Raw genomic sequence first — 22,988 nt, 5'->3', positions numbered from 1 at the left:
GCTTTCCCCGCGGGAACAAAATCACCCGCTCCACGCCCGCAGCCGAACCCAGCCCCGCCCTGCTCTGCGCGCCACCGCCGCCCGCCCCCCGCGCTCTGGGGGTCCCGCCCGCGCGCGGTGCCGCGGGCCGCCCCGCCCCCGCGCATGCGCCTGCGTCGCGCGGGCCCGCCCGCCGGGGCGCCTCGTGCGGGCTAAAGGGCACGCGGGGCAGGGCGCGTGCGCCCCGCCGGCCCCCGCTAGTGGGCGGGGCTGCGCGCACGTGACGCGGCAGGGGCGGGGCTGCTGACGCGGCAGGGGCGGGGCGCGGCGGCTGCGGGAGCCGAGGGCCTGTCAGCGCCTGCCCCGGGGCCCGTCCCAGGCGCTGTCCCTGTCCCAGGCGCTGTCCCTCCGGCGGGGGCCGGCCGGCAGCGGGAGCCCTGGTCTCCGCGGGTCCGTGCGGGCTCCGCTGCACGTCACCCTGAGCTCCGCCGCCTGCGCCTGCTGGCGGGGCCCTGCTGGGCGCCGGGCAGCCTGCGAAGGAAAGCGCCGCCTGGGGAGCAGAGCGCGGAGCGGAGAAGAAGGGCTCCCCGAGGCGCTAAGGGCTGGCGGAGAAGGGGGCTGCTTGGTCGCCGGGCCTGGGCCGTGGGCGGCGGGGGGGGGGCCTGGCTTGAGCCTCCCCGGGGCCCGCAGAGCTTTCTAACGCGCCGTGGCGCGGCCCGGCCCTCTGGCGAAGGTGGGTGCGGAGCTGCGTGCTTGAGCGGGGAGAAGGTTGGAGGATGCTCCTCAGCTATCTCCTCCTGTACCCTGATCCTTTCCTCTAGTAAGAAAAGAGCACCGCTTGATGAGCAGTCTTCTGCGGTATTATTCGTTTGCATTGTTTTTACTACTCTTTATTCACTTCTTTAGCAAGACACTTCGTCTCCTAGTTTGTTTTTCCTGGTGCTCTCTATTGCTTCTCCAACTTCGGCTCGCTAGTTGCATCATTTTCTCACTCTTTTATTTTGACTGTTTAATAAGGTTTTCACGTTAATTAAAGTTTGCAACAGATAAAGCGCAAGTGTATAATTTTAAATTTTAAACACTGTTTTGAACGTGATATTAAAACGTTGAGAATTGAACTAGCCAAGCAGTCGTCGTTGTTGTCTTTTTTGTTTCGTTGTAGATAATCATCCTCTCAGTGTCGTTTGATTTTCTCTGGATGTTGACAAATGTGTGGATCAGCAAGTGCCTCTTCTGTTATACTGTGTAGGTTTTCTTACAAATATTTCAGTGGTGCTTTTACTTTACAAATCATTGCAAGACGAAAGTGGATACTTTGCTAGTAATACATCACTCATCAATTGATATCTCTGGAACATCCTAAACTGGACAAGAAGGTAAAGTGGAACATTGTTATATTCCTTTTTATTTTACAAAAATAATTTTCTAGTATTTTTCATCAAGTTTTCCATATTACATAGGTAGAAGCTACTTATATAAAAAACTATTTTTAATAAAGTTCACAGTTTTGGAAAAGGAACAAATTAACAGGCATATTTGCATATTTGTCTTCAGTAATTAATGTATAATAAATCACCAGTTGAATGTGCAAGCGAGGTTTTATCGTATCTCAGCTGAGATTTATGCCAGCAAATTGTCTCATTTAAAGCAGTGTGTTTATTGAATGTTTTATTTAAGTTTCCATTTAAATTGAACTGCTCAGCTTTTCATGGAGTTTCATCTTAGTGGTGACTAATTAGAAATTGTCTAATCAGTATTGCAGAGAATCATGGCAGCCGTTGCTGTTAGGAAGAAAGAAGTCATTAGAGATCTAGATCATTGTGATATCCCATACTATGTTTCTGAATTTGTGGAAAGAGAAGTGGGAAATGACTATGATTCTCTGAGGAAGCTGGACAACCTTATTGATAAGCTGTCTGCAAATAAGAAGCAGTTAGAAGAACAGGTAAACATCTTTTATTTTGTTTGTTTTTTTTTTTCCTCTGAATATGCTGTATGATTGATTAAGTATGTTTAATGTAATTAAAGCAATGTAATAATATCTCAAATGGTACTACTCTACATAGTACAGTGGGTTTATGTCAGAATTAATACTTGCCTGTGAATGTAGGTACTTACAGTTTCATCAGAAGTCCCTAAAAGAATTCAGAATGCCTTGAAGAATGCAGAAGATTCTAAAAAGTCTCTGAATCGGCTTTTAGAGGAAGAAACTATTCTGTCTGATTCAATCAGTACGCACTTGTTGAAAGCTCAGCCATGGATGGAGGATCTCGATGTACTCATTAGTCAAGTAGAAGAGATTGAACGACACCTGGCCTATCTTAAATGGATTTCACGAATAGAAGAGTTAAGGTAGAATTTCTGAGTACCACATATGTCTTCTGAGACTGGTAACCTAGTTTGTCCCATCATTAAAATATTTTAGATTTGAGAAAGTTTAGTCTTCATTTTTTGATATTCAAATGATTCTTTTCTGTTATCTTTAATGAATTTTTGATCCTGGCTTTTCTTGTATTTTATAGTGATAGCATTCAGCAGTATCTGATGACCAACAATGTTCCAGAGGCAGCCAGTACTCTAGCATTCATGGCAGAACTGGATATTAAACTTCAGGAGTCATCTTGTACTCATCTTCTTGCTTTTGTGAGATCCACTGTTAAATTCTGGCATAAAATTCTTAAGGACAAATTGTCAAGGTAAGGGATGTACCAGCACTCCCTCATCTTTGTGTTGTACTGTAGGTTTGTGTTAAAGTGCTTGTTTTGCCCTGCAGTGACTTTGAAGAGGTACTAACCCAGCTCCGCTGGCCATTTGTGGGGCCACCACAGTCTCAGGCATTTGGCCTTGCTGCACCAGCCAGTGCTCCTGATGTATACAACAATTTGGAGATGTTGTTTTGTCAGCTTCTGAAATTGCAAACTTCGTATCCTTTTAAATGGATGTAGTGTATTTCAGTAAGAATAATAAATGTCAGAGATGCACATTCTCAGGGAGAAGTATTTAAAATTTTGTTCTCCCTAAAGACAGAAGATAACCTGAATTTATGTTACTTTGTATTAATATTAGAATGTATTTTTTTGTTTAGAAAATGCCAGGTGCCAAAGTTGTCCTTTTTTGCAGTAGCAACAATTGAACTCCAAGTCATCGTATCTAGTGATCTCATGGTAGCTGACAGCTCAGGGTTCCTGAGGATCAGGCCTTACATGCTTCAGCAAGATTGCCCATGTTAATAAAAAAATGGTGATCCATGTTTTAGTTGACACAGTTAATGTTTTTCCTTTCATAGCCTTAATCACTTTATAATATGTCCTATTCCAGAAAGAAAAGAGGGGAAGCTTGAAGATATGTATCTCGGAAGGAGACTTTGTGAAAAGGGGAGGTCACGGAAGAATATTTATTGTGCAGCGATAGTAGTCTGCCTTTGAGGTTAATCAGAAGGCACTGCTGCTCATCCTGTTCTTTTCTTTTTGTTAATTAAATAAAGCACAGCTAAAGTGCAACCAAGCAATTTTTCCTGGAGTGGTTGTGGCTGCTTTGTGTTTGTTTGTTTTTAACATAAATCATGGAGTGGGAAGATACAAGGCCATTCTACATAGCCCTGAGTTGGTAGCAGTTTTGGTCTGACAGACTGGGTCACTTAAATCAGTTACATGAAAATGGGCAATCTTATATTGCGTTTATTAATCTCATGAGTCCTTTATCCTCCTTTAACAAATATGGATACATCTGTCTCTTGGGCAGCCCCTGTGTTTGGTACTGATGATGGAGGTTTTCTGTGTTTGGTTTTTTTATTTTGAGTATCCCTCATATTTGAGGAATTGTCTAGATTGCGTAATACTGCCTTTGGCCAATGAGGTAGAACTAAGAAATGTTCATTTTTGTAAACCCATTCCCTTGAAATGATGATGTTGGGAGAATTCAACACTTAAATTTGTCCTTAACTGTCAAACTTAGAGATGAACTGTTAACCAAACCTAAACAATTGCCAGAGAAGTACTCCTTACCCCCTTCGCCACCCATTATTCTTCCGATACAGATCATGCTGAATCCTCTTCAGAAAAGATTCAAGTATCATTTCACTGGAAATAAGCAAACCAATGTTTTAAACAAGGTATGGGAGAAAGCAGTTTGATTTTTAAAGATTTTAATTCTTTTTTTCCCTTGTGTTTAAATTTGTATAGCTTTAACACTTTCTTTCCTGAAACTAAGATTCTTCAAAACTGTGCAGTTCTTGTGCCTGCCTAAGTGTGTACAGGCGTGAAGATAGTGCTTGGAGGCCTTTTAGAGGCACAAACATTTTCTCTGGGCCTGGTGATATTTCTCTCTTGCCCGGATCCTTTAGAAAGTGTTACTACACTCTCTGACTGACTCCCATCATTTCAGAAGTTTTGATTAATTTTCTCTGTTGTGTTGCAAAGGGTTTTGCACTGTTTTTATTGCTTGAGCTCAAAGGCTGTACAAAGCTGTGGCTTTATTTTTTGGCATTGTGTTTTGCTACCTTGTGTAACTGAAAATGTTGGGATTCTGCTCTTAAAATGTGATCAGTCTAAAGGCACTGTTACATAATTAGTTTTCTGGCTTCAATTTTTTAATTGGCATACAACAAGAGTTTTTAGCAGTTGGAAACTGACTCACTTTTTGTACAAGTTATCTTAAAAGATTTTTATCTGAGAATTGTCATTGGAACAGCTTTCAATACGTTGATGCTGCTGTAATGCATCGAGCAGAGTTTCAGAGCTGTTTTGTAACAGCTACAGCCTGTATTTTTAAGTGTGGAAACTGAAAGAGCTTAAAGGCATTAAAATGTGAAATAAGAAAGTTATAGATTTCCCCCTTCCAAGGAGAAGGTGGGGTTGAGGTTGGGTGCAATAACAGTAAGAACAGAGCTACTGGGAAGAGTTTTCTTGGGAGTGCATCCTTTTTGCTGTACCAAGAAATAAAGACCACACAGAAGAACAGGAGGAAGTAGGTGAAGCAGAAAAGAGGACCTCATGAGTGAGAAAGCAGTAGAGAAGTGGGAGATAAAAAATGGAGTTTTTGCTTTTGAAGAAACAGAATAATTGGTGCATTTAAGACAATTCAAATCAAGAAATACTTCTCTGATGCTGCTTTGAAAATCAAAGCTAAGTAAAACACAGTGCAAGACTGATTAAGAGGAGGCAGAAAAGAGATGGATATTTTTTAGAAGTTGGTCTTAAAACAGTAGCACTTGAATAAATGTTGTTTGGATGCATTTAGTATTTTATTTTCTTTTTTTAAATAAGCCTGAGTGGTATTTAACACAAGTACTTATGTGGATTGGAAATCATTCAAAGTTCCTCGATGACAAAATCCAACCAATACTGGACAAGGCAGGATCTTCAGTGAATGCTGGGGTAAGCACTTTCATGGTGAGATATATATATATATATATATATATATGTATGTATATGTATATATGAATATGTAAGTCAACTTCTGATAGATATTCTTGCAAGCCCAGTTCCACTGATTTCACTAAGTGTGTGGTCAGACTTAACTCAGTCTAGTAGCAGTTTATGTGCATGTTTGCACCTGTTAATACTTCCTATCTCTGACATTTTATTCACTTTTTTTTTTTTAAAAGCTTGAATTCTCTCGTGCTCTAGTAATGTTGATTTTGGAGAAGCTGGCTGCTGATATTCCATGCCTGTTGTATGATGACACACTGTTCTGTCACCTTGTGGATGAGGTACTTCTGTTTGAGAGAGAGTTGTACAGCGTTCACGGTTATCTCAGCACCTTTCCCAGTTGCATGCATATTCTGTCAGAAGAATCCTGCTTCCAAAGGTGGCTAACAGTGGAAAAAAAATGTAAGGCTTCCATTGGATTTTGTTGGCCTTTATATTGCACATTCAGAAACTGTATATACTTACAAGAATAGACTTCTCAAATAGGACATGTCACTTGGATGGGGCTACTATGTAAGACATACGTATTTTTATACTCTGATTATTTTGACTAAACATTGTTTAGACTGGAATAGTGCTTCTGTAGTTTGTAGGACTCTTGCCTCTAAGCTGTATGGAATCCAGTAGCCTTATTTGTAGATAATTGTTATATTTATGTGTGTGCAGACGAGGATGGGCTTTAAATTGAAATAGGGGAAGGGTATTAACTTTTGAGAAATGAAGGGAAAATATATTGGAAAGGAGCAAGACAATTATTAAAAAAACAAAACTCCCAATCAACTCTTGACATACTTGTTAACAGCAGTGCAAATGCAGATACATTGAAGCTGGTTTTCTATGAAATCATTAGTAGTTTTTATAACCTGAAAATGTAAAATTTAACTTAGAAGAGATAAGGCTTTTATATTTATGTATTTTAGAGGGGGCTTTGTTAGCGTTTTTTTTTTTTAAATTAAAAACTTAAGCAATTTACGAGTTGCGTGCATCTCAGTTGCTCTTCAGAAAATGGACTCTATGCTTTCATCAGAGGCTGCGTGGATATCGCAATACAAAGATATCACTGACGTAGATGAAATGAAAGTCCCAGACTGTGCTGAAACTTTTATGACTCTACTGTTAGTTATAACAGGTAATTATTAATCTATAAGCATTGTTCTTGTTTGTAACGAATAGTAAAAAAAGTTCAGCTAAGGGATTTATTTAATATCCATTGTCAGCAGTGGTCACTAGCTAAGGTTGCAAAGTTGTGATGTTTACAATGTAATAAAAGCTTTGCTGTTTTTTATTTTGGGCACTAATCTTAAGCTAGTGACATGTTTACAAAATAATTAAAAAACCTCATTCGTTATTTGGCATATTAAAACTCATTCATACTTGAGAGAATATAGTTTGTTACAATGCAGTAATAAAACCATCCTACTATTCCTTTTAAACCTGTGTCAATTTAGAAGCTAATAAGTAACATTGCTTTCTTGGAACAGAAATAAGAGCAAGTAAGTTTTCAGGAGACTCTTAATTGCATATTCAATGGCTTTATCTTGCTCTGTATGACTATGCTTTAGGGGCCACACTGGCTGGTGTGGTATAATCACATATTGCTTCAAGTATTAGAATACAAAATGCTAGCGGAGTCAGGAAGGGGAAGAATGTCATTTTGTTCTGTGTTTAGCTTTTGCAGTGAGTAGTTCCCTGAAATCGCTGAAATATGTCAGCTGTCTTAAACACTATATGATGTTCTCATAGGTGTAAGGTGGTATAATAAGATGACTGTAATGTTTCTTTTTGAAAAGCTTTTATTCAGTGTTGGCAAACCTAAAAAACATTTTATTAATGTCTTCTCAGATCGGTATAAGAATCTTCCAACAGCTTCCAGAAAACTGCAGTTCCTGGGCCTACAGAAGGAGTTAGTTGATGATTTCAGAATTCGATTAACTCAAGTAATGAAGGAAGAGACTAGAGCTTCTTTAGGCTTCCGATACTGTGCAATCCTTAATGCTGTTAACTATATAGCAACAGTGTTGGCAGACTGGGCTGACAATGTAGTAAGTAATTATCTTACTTAAAAAAAAAAAAAGGGGGGGGGGGGAGACTTTGGATAACAAACTTTTCCAGTACTGTTTCAAGTGTCTTCTGAATAATTAATTATTGAAAAAAGAGATTGAAATGTAAATTTAAATTTAATAAAAAATGTATAAATAAGGACAGATTATTGTTTGAGATCTAAGCTGTATTAACTACAACCTTCTAGGGAAATGCAAAGAGAGCCTGGGGGATGGAATAATGTGAACAGACAAAAAAGTAGTCCCTTTACATGCTTTGTATTGTAAAAAAACTAGTCAGTTAATTTTGGAGATCTCTGAGCCAGTATTGACAGCATCGATGTTGAAGTGCATGCAATAGCCTGAGCACAATGCTTGAACTATACTCCCATAGCAGGTCAGCTTAAACGGACTCAGCATGGGTGTCTGTGTTGCAGCTTGGTTTAGGTGTTGCTCAGAAAAGCCACTCGCTGATAATTGGGAATTAATGAATTGGGAATTAATGCTGTGTAATAGCCTGGTGGCAGCATGGCTGTTGCATAGCATTTCAGCTTTTCTGTGGTTATTGGCACAAAAGGTCAGAAAAGCTATTACTTGTAAAGTGTGTAAAAAGAGGTATTGTGTGCAAGATGGGCAGCCTCCAAATCCTTTTTGTCTTGGTAGGAAACTGTGGCTCTAGCAGAGGATAATCTTGGCTTGATAGGACAGCAGCCTTCGTGTTGTATTGCTGTGTCTGCTGAAGCATCTTGATCAGCTTAAAAGCAAAACCCAATAAGTTGTTACCACTATGTCACATTAAACTTGCTTCATTTTCTTGAAGTTGTTAGCCCAGAAAATTTATCATTTAATGAACGATTATTTCTAAAACAACTTACAATTAAAGATTCTAGTTTACTTTTGCAAATACTAAAAAGGACAAAACCAGGGGTTTATTTGAGCTTTCTGCTGTCAGTCTTAAAATACCTTTTTGGTATTTCTCCAGATCTGTTCCCCTTAGCTCTCTGCTTTCATATCTGAAACACATATCAGTTCCACCACTGTGTTTTGTTTTTCAGGGCCACAGGGAACCATAAGAAAGTGATTTTAAAATCTTAAAATTTTAAGTTTATAAATTGGTCAGGAGAGTGTTTTCTAGAACTGTGCCTGTTTAAAGTATGAATGAAAAGTTCAAATGGTAAGATTATTTTTTGTGGTTTTCCTATCTGGTTTTGTTTCTCTAGTTCTTCTTGCAGCTGCAGCAGGCTGAGCTGGAAGTTCGTGCAGAAAGTAATGCTGTCAGTAAACTACAGCTAGGGCAGCTGGCTTCGATGGAGAGTTCTGTCTTTGATGAAATGATTAACCTCCTGGAACGTTTGAAACATGATATGCTCGCTCGTCAAGTAGATCATGTCTTCAGAGAGGTCAAAGATGCTGCAAAGCTGTATAAAAAAGAGAGGTGATTCTATGTGTTTACTCTCTTCCCATATTACAATATTATTTCCTAATAAAAATACTGAGGTAAATAAAGGAAGGAATAGCTAATAAGCAAAATTATTTTCCTGAATAGGAATGGCACAGGGCAGTAAGCTTTGGAAAATTCTCTTAACACTTACTTCAAGACTATTTTAATTAATATTTTCTAAAGTAGTTCCACAGTTAGTGGACACATTACCTTAAAAACCTTAGGGACAATTCTGGATCACTCTAGTTTGGACAAGAATTATTTTCTTCATAGTAGTATTAAAGAGTTAATATGAAATAGCCTCTTATGACTGTTCTGTCTTCACAGGCTCATAGGGTTGCTTGAATGTTTGCTCCTGTGTAGAACAGTTCTGAAGTATTTCAAAAAAGGAATACGATGATTTTCTAGATTCAGAGATTTATAACTAAAGCATGACTTAATATTAAATGAAATCTAAAAATAGCATTAGACTGATTACTTTTAGATTTGAAATTGGAAAGGAGAACTCTCTTGGAACCATTGTGAATGGGTAAGATTTTTTTTTTAAAGGATAATTTTAACTTCAGTTGTTGTAATGTGAATAACTTCATTACAATGACTTCAGTGCGATCGTTTCTTTCAGGTGGTTGTCTTTACCATCCCAAGCAGAGCAAGCAGTGATGTCCTTATCGAGCACAGCTTGCCCAATGTTGTTGACCCTACGAGACCGCTTGCTACAACTAGAACAGCAGCTTTGTCACTCACTGTTCAAAATTTTCTGGCAAATGCTTGCAGAGAAAGTGGATATATACATCTATCAGGAAGTAGGTATCGGCAAAATGCGACCCAGGCAGTAGGTGCTAGTGACTGGCCTAAACAGCAGATGTACCTCTTTGTGTTTGTAGATAATTATGGCAAATCATTTCAATGAAGGAGGAGCAGCACAACTCCAGTTTGACATGAGTAGAAATCTGTTCCCTTTATTTTCACACTACTGCAAGAGGCCAGAAAACTACTTCAAGCAGTAAGTAGGCAAACTTCTGGTCTGTTGGTATTTCAGAAGTGAATGTCCAGATGAACATATGTTTTTTACATACCACCAAGATTTTTTTCAGTTAGTTTTGAATCACACTTAAAATATGTGGATCATTTATGCTTCTGGTGTCTACAACTAGGAAAGTTTTGATTCTGCAGCCTATGCTCAGATAGCAATGGACTGTGGCGTGTGTTCTGGAGTATTTTGTGCAGTCAGGATATCTAAGTAAATTAACTTATGGAAGGAATGTAAGTAGCACAGGCTTTTGAAACCGGGGCCAAAGAAAGTACTCAAAGATACAGTTGAAACACAGTAAACTTTCTTTATAGAAGAAAGACTGAACTATGTTCCTGCTCAGAATTGCCTTGCATAGTGGTCCAGTTGCTTTCATTGATGAGAAGAAACTACCCTCTTTGTGATCAGTCTTTTAAATAGTCCACAGTCTTCTAAAGAGTCCAGCACTAAACTCCTAGGCTAATTGGGGCAGAAATCTTAATATTTTCAAATTAATATGGAACATGGCATTCAGTCTTGAACACTTGAAGACAAATATATGCTGGTGTTTTTAAATTGGAATATTCATTCTCAGACTTAAGGTTTTTTTTCTGAGCACATCACGTTCATAAAGGTATTGATACATCTGTATTATTCCCAGCGTAAGAGGACACACAGGAACCATTTAAAAAAAGCATAATGGGTACACAGCTATCTATTGTATTTAGACTAGAAACAATGTGACAAAAACGGGGTATCTGTTCCCTAATGATATTAATTAGGAAAAATGTTCAGGTTCTATCAACTGTGTGTTAAATTGTGCTCTTAATTAGGAACTTCTTCAGTATATTTTATCTTAGGGGCAAACGTAGCTAGGGAAAGCTAGGCTGATTAAATGGTGAATCCTATTCTTTATTTTTAATATTAGTGAAAAAACTTAAGAAGCAAAAGTTATGCTGAGTGCTGGGAGGCAAAATATTGATGATTATGAAATACACATACATAATGGAAAAGGCTTAGACAGTAAGAACAAGTATACTGTTTGCCTTGATCTAAACACCACTTTTCAGTTCAATGCTCCTGATCCTTTTCAGAAGTCTGTGGAATTTTTTTTGTTACACTTAACTTTGTGCACACTGTGATTATCTCATGGGTCCTTCTCATCTTAATCCATGTAATTTTTCCCTCTAGCATAAAAGAAGCCTGTATTATCCTGAACCTGAATATTGGCTCTGCCTTGCTGCTGAAGGATGTACTACAGTCAGCTTCAGAAAATGAAACATTAAAACCAAACCAGCCATCTGCAACAGCAGCACTAAATGAACTTGGAGTTTATAAATTAGCTCAAAAGGATGTTGAGATTCTTCTCAATTTGAGAGCTAGTTGGCCAAATACAGGAAAATAAAGACTTCTTCAGAAATGGTTAATAACTTGGTCTAACTTATTTTAAACAAAAGCAAAGCAAGTATGTTGTAATATAGTTGGTTATTTTTTCACTACTGTATGCTGAATGACTTGTTTAATCTTCTGCCTTATTCTATACAGTTTTTCAAAGAAATTCAAAATGCTACCTTTCTAAGGGCACAGATCTTATTTTCCTTGGTGCCCTTGCCATTGCCTTTAGAAGCTTAAACTGCCTTCATCTTTAATGGATATGTCTGCCTGGTCAGGGTTGTGTGCTGTAACATCTTTCTAAGGAATACAGAGTATTTATAGTGTAAATACACCTGTGTACAATGCAAACAACTCTTCCCTGGGACCTGGTCCACCTTCACTTAAACGTGCATGTTTTACATATCTAAATCCCAGGTAATGGATGTTCTTTATTAAAATACGTGCAAACAGGACATGAAGGAATGAATATGTCACTTTGTTTTCTTTATTCATACTAATGTAAATTTTTTTTCTTTTCTGTACCAAAGTATCTCCTAATTTTTTTTAAAGTTTCTCAAAAATTGCGTAAGTGCTACCTTTCTTTAACTGTGGACATTAGGCATAACTTGCTGAAGTCAGTCTTTCCTTTAAAAAAAAAAAAAAAAAAAAAAAAGGCAAAACACTGCACAAGCCCCAAAAACAACTTACGAAACGGTTCAGCTCCTAAAATTAATGATGGTAATGAGCCAGCAGGTAACAACCCCCTACTGTAAGCTACAAACTCAAGGAGGAAACTTCAAAATATGATTTTAGTTGTGTAAATAAGATTTCTACTTTTTTTTTAACCATCTACTTGCATTAAGAAAATTAATTATCAAAAAATACCCTTCTAGGGCCTGTTAAGTGCAAATGAATTCTTGTCATTTGTTCTTTTCAGCTGATTGCTTAGAGGGAGAGGGAAAGAGTATTGGCCATCCACAGCTGACAAACCAGATCTGGAGCAAGATGCCTATTTCTAATATATGTAGCAGACCACTGCTCAAGCTAATACCCAGCCCAGCTCTCCAGCATCATCTTCTTTCTAAAACAGAAAGAAAAAAAAAAAATTCTAGTTAGATAACAATGAGGATAATTATTTCCAGTTCCCTTTTGGTGACTGCAAAAACTCCCAAAAATTTGCCCCTAGAACCATACCTTGACCATGAGAATTTATTACAACTCTGAGCTTGTTTCATCTACAGCTGTGCAAAGAAGACAACACTTTCACAATTCTAGATCAGTATTTGAACCCCTGAGCTCCCTGTTGAGGGTCTGTCTGACGTGAGGGGTGGGTAATCTGAGAGGCCTGCTTTGAGAGAACCACAGAACTGAGATGGTGGAGGAAAAGGTGAGTTTGGTTTGGGTCACAGCAGGCCAAACACAGTCGGGCAGTAACAGACCGTTTTAGGTCTTGCAATGCAAAGGAAGTTGGGTTAAAGCAGCAAGTCCTTTAATTATGTATTTTTGTAAATAAATGAATCAGTAAAGTATCTCCTGTGCATACTCCTGCACCTAAAAAACCCCCTTTCACTTCAACTTACACTTCTTCCTTGAATACATCCAGTGTGATATTCACATTATCTCCCAACTGCAGATCTTCAGTGCTCAGTCCCAAAGTTTTAAGAGCTAGAAGGAAAGATAATTTCCTATGAAAGTCTTTGAAACGTTAATTTAACACCTTAAAGCGGACTAGATAGAATAAAAGGTAAACATATATCACTTAATACGTAACTTTTTTAGCTTCCCAAGTTCCAGACGTGTGGATACGTTTAAAGTTTTTAAAGTACAAGTTTTTAATAATTCTGTGCAAACCAACACAACCGTGTCCGTACGACCGGCTCTGCAGGTGAGACGCACCTTCCCGGTACTGCGCTGGCGTTATGTGGCCTCGGCCCACCACGTCCAGCAAGCTGAACATGGCGGCCAGGTTGGCCTCGTCCATGAGGTGCGGGTACTCCCCCTCGGCTCGGTGTCCGGCCCTCACCCCTTCCAGCGCCTGGATCAGGAACTCGCGTGGTCTTTCTGCAAGGAATTAACATTTCCCGCAGACGCAGGGCCCTCAGCTGGAGACCGCGGGCCGCCCGGTCCCGCCGGCCGCCCAGTCCCTCCCGCCCACCCCCCTTTCGCGGCGGGGCGGGGGGCGCTGGGGCTCCGCGGGCCGCACCGGGGCGGTGGTGGAGCAGCAGCGCGCCGAGGCGGTGGAGCAGCTCGGGGATCCGGTGCCGCCGCAGGTACTCGCGGCTCCGCTGCTCGCCCGCCGCCATCCCGCGCTGCCGGGAGCCCGCCGCGCCGGCCGCTAACCGTCCCCGCCCGCCAGCCGCAGCCTGAGGGGAGCGCGGCGGGGCGGGGCCCTCGCGGAAGAACCGGCAGCCGGAAGGGGCGCGGGGCCGGCGGGAGGTGGCGGGGCGGCCCTCGGCCCGCGCGGGGCGGGCGGCGGAGCACTGCGGCTCGTAGCGGCTGCGCGGGCCCCGCTTCAGGGGCGGGCGGTGGGAAGCACAACCCAACTTGCCCGGCTGTCATCACGTTAGCGCTGGAAGGGAAGAGCATCGCTTCCCGCCGAGCTTTAATTCACGGGGGAAGCAGGCGGCACGCTCTTGTTCGAGAGATTCAGGCAAGTCTTCGCCCTTTCAGCCACGTTTCCTTCCTCGTGCGGTAACGCAGGCTGCACCCTTTGCTCTGTCCCATACACTACGCGCGCTCGCTAGCTGCTAAAGGTGGACTTCGTTAATCCCAGTAAATGCGGGAAGACCGCAAAATGTTCCGCTGCCGCCCCGCGGAACGCGGTCATGTCCGCCCGGTGCCGGTGCGAGGCGCAAAGTCAACGAGGAGCGAGAAAGGTGTCACCTTAAAAATCATTGCACAGCCTGTGGTGCAAACCCCAACAAACAGAGAGGAGACGTCAAAGAAACTTTTTATTGTACTATCCCCTGTTGAGTAGGAGAAAGATAATCAAGTGTCCCACTAAAAAAAAAAAAAAAGAATTCAAGCAAATCTACAAAGACATAACCATCTGCCTTCAAATAAAAACAGACAATAATAAATGAGCATTTAGTAAAAGAAAAAAAAAAGGTATTTCTATGAAAAGTCTAGCACTATGTATATTTATCTATTTGCCAAAACTAAAATATCACAAGACATTAATAGAATTCAACGTGGGGTTGTTTTTTTTTTTGTGGGTTTGTTTGTTTGTTTGTTTTTTTTTTCCTTAGCGAAAGAGTGGGAGAAAAGGCAGCATCCAAAGCTGCAGCGATTTTACAAGCATGCTCGGTCTGTATTATTATTTTATACTGATTATGCTACCCGCTTCAATTCTTAACTAGGGCTAGAGGAATTGTAGGTTCATAAGTTACCTCCCTTGGCAGCTACCCGGCAGTGGTGGAAACCTACTTTTCCTAAGGAATATAATTTATAGTTACTGAACCCATTCCTGCATTTGACTTTTCTGTGCCTTTCAATAGTGTCTGCAAAGCACTAGCGAAGGTGTTTTTCCTAAAGAGGTGTGATGGGAGAAAGCGTAGATTGACGTGCGAGGAAACACAAACAAGACTGAGCTGGGCAGCAGAGGAGAAATAAAGGCATGGAAAATACTTTTGTGAAAATGAGAAGAGACCCTAAGGATAGGAAGATTGACAGGAAAGGAAGGAGCAAATGAAAGACTGGAGAGAAGGGTGGGAAAGTCAGTGTTTGGGACAGGGGAAACAGCATTTGGCAAAGGAACTTTAGTGGTCAGCAAAGATAACCGGTATAAAATACATATGTTGAAGGCTGAAATTTTAAGAAGAAACACAGGAATTACAGATTGAAGTGTGTTTCTCTAAGGAATGGTTCAAAAAAAAAATCACTAAGCAGAACAAAGCCAATTTGATTTACAACTAGAAATAATTTTTAAAAAAAATCTATACACTGTTAAGAAAGCAGAATTTATTTACTTGAAAAAATGTCCTGATAATGCATCATGTGTTTATTATTTAAATAATAAATTATAATCCTCAATTCATATGATGGTAGTATCAGCTATATATATGAGTGCTAAAAGTATGATAATTTAGGGCAATTTGTGAGAAGCTCACATGGACTGTTGTAAGAGAAACTGAACTTCTGTTGACCAAGGAAAGCAGGATTTGACAAACAGCTGAAAGTTTTCTAGTTCTGTTACAGAGATGTTGCTAACTAAGTTTTAATCAAGAACTAAAGGATCAAATCTATTTTCATGTATTTAAAGTGTCCTGGTTATATAAATTGAATTTGGTTGAAAGACTTAATACCTGTTGTGACAGAAGCTGAGCCTTTTGCAGAATATTGTTAGTAACTTAAGCCTTTTATCTAATTACACAGGACTAAACAGACTACCAGGAGTCTTAAGGGTTGCAATAAAGAGGAACAGGGACTGCAGGTCAGAGATTAAGCTGGCTGCAGAACAAGCATGTGTCTTGCTGAGGAAAACAGGCAGATGGACATGTTCTTCCGAAGGGGAGTGTTAGAAGACTGAAGTCTAGGGCTGTGGGAAGAGACAGGAGCAATAAAGGCTGGGAAAGATGCCTAGGTCTGCCATACGCTTTCTGTGAACATGCTGAGTAGCAGCTCCTTTAATGCTTTACTTGTCTCTGCCCCTCCTCAACGTGGACATCAGAAAGCACTCTGTTAGGGAGCACAGGGTGGAGCTGTAGACAATGGGTCCTGCCGTTTCTGTAGCTGCTTAGGAAGAGCTCCACTGCGCCCTTCCATCCTTTATCCTCAAGGACTTCCAAGATACAGGCGAGTTCTCCACCAGGGGATTTTACACTATACATTTATAAGGGAAAGTGCTTAATAGCAGAATTGTTAAACTTCTGGGTATTAATTATCTCAACAGTCAGAACCCTTTTTTGGTGGTGGCTTTTTTGGTTGTTTTGGTTTTTTTTTTTTAAAATGTTTGTTTTTACTGTACAGAACGACAGAATTGAATAGGTAGAAATGGATGTCCTGAGATCATGTGGTCAACCTCTCTTCCTCCTCAAACTGGGCTAATTTCAAAGTTGAGATCAGGTTTTTCACAGCCTTGTCAAGTTTTTACTGTCTCCAAGATGGAGATTCTACAACATTGCTTGGTCCTGTTCCAGTGCTCAACTACACTGCAAAGAATTTTTGCCTTGGTCTAATCAGAATTCCCCTTGTTCTACCTCATGTCTATTGCTTCTTGCCATTTTGTTGTGCACCGCCAGGAACAGACTGGCTCCATCTTTTATACACCTATTTATCACCTATTTGTAGCTGAAGACAGCACTCAGACCCCTCTCTCCTCCTTAATCTTCTTGTCTTAAAACTGATCAAAACATTTTTTTAGCATATCCTTATACAGCAGCTAGTAGGTATCAGCTATCTTGGTAGCACTCCACTGGACTCACTTCAGTATGCATGCCGTGTCTTGTACAGTGGAGGCCCAACCTGGACACAGTTCTGCAGATGCAGTCTCACAAGTGCCAAAACTGAGGGTGACAGTCAGTGCCCTCTGACTGCTGTGGCTCAGGCTGTGGGTACCTTTCAGCACCCCAGGGGCCCCTTACTGACTGACATCCAGCTCGTCCACCAGCCCTTTTCCTGTGAAGTTGCTTTCTTGCCAATCAGCACCCAGCTTGGTCAATGACATAGGGTTATGCCTCCCTCCCAGATGTAGGACTCTGCATTTGTCTTTGATGAACCCAGTGAGGTGCCTGTCAGCCCAGTTTTCTAGCCTGTTGCGCTCCCTCTGAAGGACAGCCCTGCTCCCTCTGTATCAATTGCCTCCCTACCCCCAATTTGTTATTATCCATAAATCTGCAACCCCTCCCGACATCGAGGATGGTAATGAAACCCTTCAGCATTATTTGGCCCACTGTTAACCCCTGAGGCATGTTACTAGTAACAACCAACCAACCGGGCCTCAAGAGGCCGACCTCAGCCCTCTGAGCCCTGCTGTCGAGATGTTTTCCTACCCACCTCATAGTCCACACCTTGAATCCATCTCTCTCCAATTTATTCTAAGAATACAAAAACAGATGGTGTCAAAAACCTTGCTAAGGCCAAAGTAAACAACATGCACTGTTCTCTGGTCAGTACCTGAAGGCAGTCGTTTCATCACAAAAGGCAAGCAGGTTGGTCAGGCAGTTTCCCCTTGGTGAATCCACACTGTCTGGACATGGCTTCTAGGACAGTTTGTTCCATAATCTGCCTGAGATTGAGGTTGGTCTGAACAGCCTGTAGTTTCCTGGGTCTTTCTTGAAAATGGGCATTGCATTTGCCTTTTCCAGTCCTTAGAAACCCTGTATGCTGTTCGTTGTGATCTTTCATGGATGATCTTTCATGGAAGCCTTGTAATGATATCAGCCTGCATCCTTGAATTGAGCCCAGCTTTTTCCATACCGGTATAGATTCAGGGTAAATAGTCCTTAACTCAGGCTTCCTCTTATGTGGGTAGTACTTCACTCCCCAGACTCTGCCCAAAGATCTAAGCACAGACCTCTCCAGTTAAAACCTGAAGCAAAGGCAGCGCCAAGTCTACCTCACTTATTTCCATGTTCTTTGTCACTAGGTTACCCTCCGCATGTAGTGGGGCCCATATTTTACTCAGCCTTTCTTCCATGTTAATGTACAGGAAGTGTCCTTCACATCCTTCACTAATTCCAACTCCAGCTGAGCTTTGGCTTTCCTAGTTCTGCTTCAGCATGCCTAGGCAGCATTTCTGTATTCCTCCAGGGTAGCCCATCCCTGCTTCCACAGTCTGTATACTCACCTTTTGGATTTGATTTCAGTCAGGAGTTCCCCACTCAGCCATGCTGGCCTTCTCCCATGTCTGCTCAAGTTCCTGCATATCAGACTGGACAGTTCTTGTGCTTCAGCTAGCTGCCCTGGGCCCTTCAGGGCAGTCTTCCGTGGGGTTCTGCCAACAAAATGTCTGCAGGAGTCAAAGTCTGCTCTCCTAAATTCCAGGGTTGCAATTCAACTATTTATCTTCCTCACTTCCCTCAGAATCTTAAGCTTTGCTATCTCGTAGTCACTGCTGCCAAGGCTGCCACCAGTGTCAATGTTCCCAGCCAGCCCTTCCTTATGTGTGAGTAACATGTCTAGCATAGCCAGACTCAGCTTGTTGAGCACTTCTGTCAAGAAATTGTCCTTGATGTACCACAGAAGTAGCCTGGATCACTTGGCCTCCACCATGTTGTCATCTGAGTCCCCTTCACAAGAACAAGAGCCTGCAGTCATAAGGCTAAGCTGTGAATGTTAGGGTTTTTTTAGTCAGCTGCAAAATAAAGACTAAACCTGCCCTCAAAAATCACATAATAGGAAAAATTAAACATTAGGAATTACAAAAATACTGCCAGTTACTGCGTTTGAGTCAGAGAGAAGTAAAAATAGGTCACAAAAAGGGTAGTTTAGTATCAGGAGACGTAGCTCTCTTACAGAACTGGCCACTCCCCAATTGACTGAAAACCCAAGAAATTGATTTCTTAGAACTATGGTGGGACTCTTTCTGAAGATAAAAGGAAAAAAGAAGTTACTTGGCAGGAGCCTTCATTCTTTGAGATACATAGTATATTTGTCTGTTTAAGGGTGGCTCTGAGCCCACAGCTCTTAAGACCACAGATGCTTTTATTCTAGCAGTATCTGTAGAGCGAGTTCACACTACACAGCGTGGTGGAGATCAGAGATCCATCTCCATCGCCTTAGTTTCTCTAACTAAGTCCAAAAAGAGACATTTCTGAACAACAGAAAGGCTGGGCATGCAATTAGGAAGGAAGATTATGCATCTCCAAAGTCTCATGTTACGGATGAGTAACCTCTGTCTTCTCCCATGTTTAACTGTAAGTCTACACGTCTGTTCCAACGGTAGCCACTTCAGTCAGTACCCTGTAAAAGCACAGTTACCAGGAAGAGGTCTTGGAGCACTTCCCGCTGTCAGCATTGCTCTGCCAAATCCAACACTTCTGGATGCATCAACATTTGGTGAAAATGAATGTCAATGTGGGTGGTTTCCCACAGGTGTCAAGAGTAGACATGCTCTTTATATAAGCTGCAATACTGCACGTGCTATAACAGAGAATGTGCTCATGACTGGGGATAGTAGATTTAGAAAATAATGCCATCTAGTCTGATGGCTAAAGTTAGCCATCTTTAGTGTAAAGATGTTTGTGACTCCAAGATTAACATCCTTGGAGAACATGTTAAGTGCTTGGTTTTGTGAATGTAAAAAGACAAGACTTAAGAGTGGACAGTAGTTTCTTTGCCTCATCCCAGGCTGTCTTAGAAACAAAGCAGGTAAACTGATTCAAAGGAGACTGTGTGGTGTATCTCAGGGAAAAATATGGGAAAAAATCCAGTGAAATATCTATCTAGGAAAGACATAGTAGATAGAGTGAGACAGGCCCATAGTAAGGTCTTGGGTGTCACCAGCTCTGGGTGGGAGCTACCAAAAAAGCTGGTTAATGAATAACGTAACGACCAAACAATGAAGAGGGTCTGGTATTGGGAAAATACCCTAAGAAGGCCCTAGGGAGCATTTCTGAGAAAGCGACCCTACAAGATGGGTCCTTGAGAGAGGAATTAGATTGTGATTATTGGTTTCTTCACATTTGGATCATAGGACAGGAGGGCTGTAGTCCAGCTTCCTGCTCAAAGCAGGGTCAGCTCTGAGGTCAGACCAGGTTGCTCAGACCATTATCTGATTTGGCTTTGAAAACCTCAAAAGTTGGAGATTGCACCTACCTCTCTAAGCAACTTGTTCTAACGCTTGACTGTCTCCATGGCAGGAAGGTTTTTCCTTGTGTCCAGCCTGAACTTCCCTTTTAACAGCTTATGTCCATTGTTTCTCACCCTCCCACCGTGCAGCACTGCAGAGCCTGGCTCTGATCTCCCAGTGACCTCCTCATAGATAGTGGCAGGCTGCTATTATGTCCCCTTAACTCAGAACAAGTGGTGAGTTGGAGCCAGAGGTTCCTTACAGTGCTGACCCACTTGCTTTGTGCTTCAACTTCTTTTTCCCTTTTCCTTTCTTGGGAATCTCATGAGGGATTCTGAAGACCAGTCTGGGCCCAAAGCCCTGGACAGAAGCTCAAGATGGAGAAGCTAGTACCTTTCAAGCTTCACTGGCATTTAACTGCAGGTGAAAGGAGTTCAGGACTGGAAGATCAGCAGTGGAAGTCATGGGAGTGAGCAGTCCAGTAATATGCCAGGGCAAAGTAGAAAATGCATTAGAGAATTGTCTGTTAGAGATGAAAGGCCCAACATAGGGTCTGATATGTACTCCAGGAGCAAACATGCACCCGGCTTCTTTTAGGTTAAGGAGCACGAACAGAGCATTTCCCTTGGAATGTTTGCTTTTCTTTGGAAGCATCCATGCTCAGGGTGTGAAGCTGCAGGCCTTGGAAGCACTCTGCAAAATAACACAAATAAAACCAGTCTTCTGCACCTTCCTGTGTCTCCTTGGTAATAAAGCAGCGAGCCCAGTGTGTTGGTATTAATGTTCCAGCTATGTGGTCCAAACATAAATCCTAAAGAGAATTAACAAGGAGTAACTCAAGGCAAGATTAAAATAAAAAACCCCATCCCAAAACAACAAGAGCAACCCACCCTCCCCCCAAAACCAAAAGAACCAACCCCAACCCCCCAAAAAGCCCACATCACAAATCCCCCACTGATTATGGGTCAAAGTAAGAGAAAAGTAAAGAAAAAGGCAGGCAAATAGTTGCAGTTTAAGAGCAGAGCTGACCAGAAGGGAAAGTTTCTTGCATAGGGTGTTGAGAGTATCTTCAGAACTAAGGCGACAGGCCTATATATTCTGCATCTGTGGTGGGAAAGGCTAAAGGGTTGAGCCAAGTAATCCTTTTCCAGTGACGTGTCTGCTCACCTGTGACACAGCTCTCCAAATCAGCACTGAGTAAATTTGCCACTGGGAAGGGATGATGGTTTCTGTTTGCAGTGATGCTTACTCTGTCGCCATTTCCTCCTCTGCCTCAGTAGGGGCCAGGCTGGAAACCAGGACAGACACAGGACTCACAGGGTTGCGCTCATGAGTTCATCAGGTCATGGACTGTATTTATGACAACAGGCCTTTATACCTGTAGCATTCTGTAAATAGACTTTGTTCATGCTAGACAACTTTTCTGAAAAATTACTCTCTTGAGGTGTCACATCAACCACATTACTAACTGCTTCAAGTTTATCAAACCCAGACTCAATTTCAGCGCTAAATCTTTCAGGTTTGGGAAATGCACAAAGGGGCAGCTGAATGTTGGGCACTACCTCGAGTCCCTGCTGGTGTCCCTAACCTCAAAATCAAGTTCTCCTGATTCCTGATTGTGATTTCTGGCAACCTTCCCCTAAACTTCCCCCTTCTCTTTTCTGTAGGGAGAGCAGATCACACACCAGATCTAAGTATTTCTGCATGTCAGCCATAAACAACAAAAAACCACACACAAAAGAATCCAGCCTGTGTCATCTGTGAGGCATTACAAAATGAGAACAAGAGCATGCAAACCATCTACCATGGATTCTCCAGTTGAAGGGCAAACGGACCTGCTGCTGAATTATCAGCTTTACCTTTCTTCTACTTAGGAAAGTATATTTTAAAAGAGGTCTGTACTTGTTTTGAGTAGTAGCTTTCAAAAGGTACTCAAGGAGCAAAACAGCATAAAAATTTGCATGAAATAAACATTCTTGTGTTCTGAAGTCTGAATCTGTTGTATGAATCTCCTCCAAATACTTCTGGAATCACTAACTGGCATTTCTTCCAATTGTGAATCTTGACAGATTTGGAAGAGTGAAACAGATACTGGGTGCACACAGCAATGACTTTCTTCTAAAATAAATAGTTCTGTGGTAAACCCAGAAGCATAAAAATTACAGTGCAATGAATAAAAAAGTTACAGTGTGATCTGCTTCCCTCTGAAACTGGTGGTATTTAGAGCATGTTAGATAACACAAGCAAGAGTACTGCTACAAGAAAAATACTTGTATAACCAAAAAAAGGGTGGGGGAAACCAACTCCAAATAGACAATCAGTCTAGCGAACCTGCAAGTGCTAAAAAATTACTCAGATTCACATTTGGAAAATAAATTCAGCGGTCTTTGGCCTTTGCTGGCCATGGACAATGATGGCAAGCAACTAATAACTCATGGCTGTAACATTCCATTTCTTGACTGTAGCTTTAATTACTAATGGCTGCCAGAAATAGCAAAGCATCTTACAAACACTGTCACTCTTCAGCCATACATGGGGACCACTCTATCAGATGAAACTTCACTATCTACTGTTACTTCATGATGTGCCGTTTTTCTATACAGGAAAAGATAAACTCAGGATTAAAAAAAAGTTTTCAAAATATAAGCAGCTCAGACCAAGTACAAATTGTACAGTAAAGAGGAAGTCTGGGATTAACTTTTGCAACAGGTATCAGAAGATGCAAGACATGACACAAAAAGCTGTCTATCTAGAAGGTAAAATTTTCCTCCTCCGATCACTGCTTCCTGTAACACAGGCCAGCTTTTTATCTCCTCTCAGTTCTGAGTGTATGCATACAAAAATGCAGTTTGCAGTCCAAATTTTTTGCTTTTAAAAAAGATCATGCCATAATTGTGAGCATCTTCCCTACGGTATCGCCGAGACTGAGTTTCCAGATATTTCATAAAAGAAGCATAAAACTGTACGTCTTCCCCAGATTTGCAGA

At 41.5% G+C, this 22,988-nt stretch overlaps 2 protein-coding genes across 2 annotated transcripts; one reads left to right on the top strand and one right to left on the bottom strand.

Annotated features, from left to right (window-relative positions):
- The first annotated feature begins 294 nt into the window (after nucleotides 1–294).
- Nucleotides 295–11,327, top strand: RINT1 (RAD50 interactor 1). The gene is made up of 15 exons (XM_074903341.1): nucleotides 295–712; nucleotides 1,142–1,355; nucleotides 1,734–1,924; nucleotides 2,090–2,331; nucleotides 2,502–2,675; nucleotides 2,753–2,902; nucleotides 3,934–4,090; nucleotides 5,244–5,354; nucleotides 5,585–5,810; nucleotides 6,400–6,537; nucleotides 7,251–7,450; nucleotides 8,668–8,882; nucleotides 9,511–9,691; nucleotides 9,773–9,891; nucleotides 11,089–11,327. Exons 3-15 carry the CDS (start codon nucleotides 1,748–1,750, stop codon nucleotides 11,300–11,302), a joined length of 2,304 nt encoding a protein of 767 aa, XP_074759442.1. The 5' UTR covers nucleotides 295–712; nucleotides 1,142–1,355; nucleotides 1,734–1,747; the 3' UTR covers nucleotides 11,303–11,327.
- A 433-nt stretch (nucleotides 11,328–11,760) lies between these two features.
- Nucleotides 11,761–13,732, bottom strand: EFCAB10 (EF-hand calcium binding domain 10). Its single transcript, XM_074903342.1, has 4 exons — nucleotides 13,475–13,732; nucleotides 13,168–13,332; nucleotides 12,852–12,936; nucleotides 11,761–12,352 (listed from the first exon to the last, which is right to left on the bottom strand). The coding sequence occupies exons 1-4, from the start codon at nucleotides 13,572–13,574 to the stop codon at nucleotides 12,316–12,318; spliced, it is 387 nt and encodes a 128-aa protein (XP_074759443.1). The 5' UTR covers nucleotides 13,575–13,732; the 3' UTR covers nucleotides 11,761–12,315.
- Between the last annotated feature and the right edge of the window lie 9,256 nt (nucleotides 13,733–22,988).

The sequence above is a fragment of the Athene noctua genome, chromosome 3 (assembly GCF_965140245.1).
Source record: "Athene noctua chromosome 3, bAthNoc1.hap1.1, whole genome shotgun sequence".
Lineage (NCBI taxonomy): Eukaryota > Metazoa > Chordata > Aves > Strigiformes > Strigidae > Athene > Athene noctua.
Note: the sequence above shows the minus strand (reverse complement) of the source record. Positions and strands in the feature narration are given on the sequence as shown.

Coding starts and splice junctions, on each gene's coding strand:
- RINT1 (XM_074903341.1), top strand. CDS start 1,748: ATGGCAGCCGTTGCTGTTAGGAAGAAAGAAGTCATTAGAGATCTAGAT. Junction 5,355..5,584: donor GATCTTCAGTGAATGCTGGG/GTAAGCACTTTC, acceptor TTTTTTTAAAAG/CTTGAATTCTCTCGTGCTCT. Junction 6,538..7,250: donor TCTACTGTTAGTTATAACAG/GTAATTATTAAT, acceptor ATGTCTTCTCAG/ATCGGTATAAGAATCTTCCA.
- EFCAB10 (XM_074903342.1), bottom strand. CDS start 13,574: ATGGCGGCGGGCGAGCAGCGGAGCCGCGAGTACCTGCGGCGGCACCGG. Junction 13,333..13,474: donor GCTGCTCCACCACCGCCCCG/GTGCGGCCCGCG, acceptor AATTCCTTGCAG/AAAGACCACGCGAGTTCCTG. Junction 12,353..12,851: donor GATGTATTCAAGGAAGAAGT/GTAAGTTGAAGT, acceptor TTTCTGTTTTAG/AAAGAAGATGATGCTGGAGA.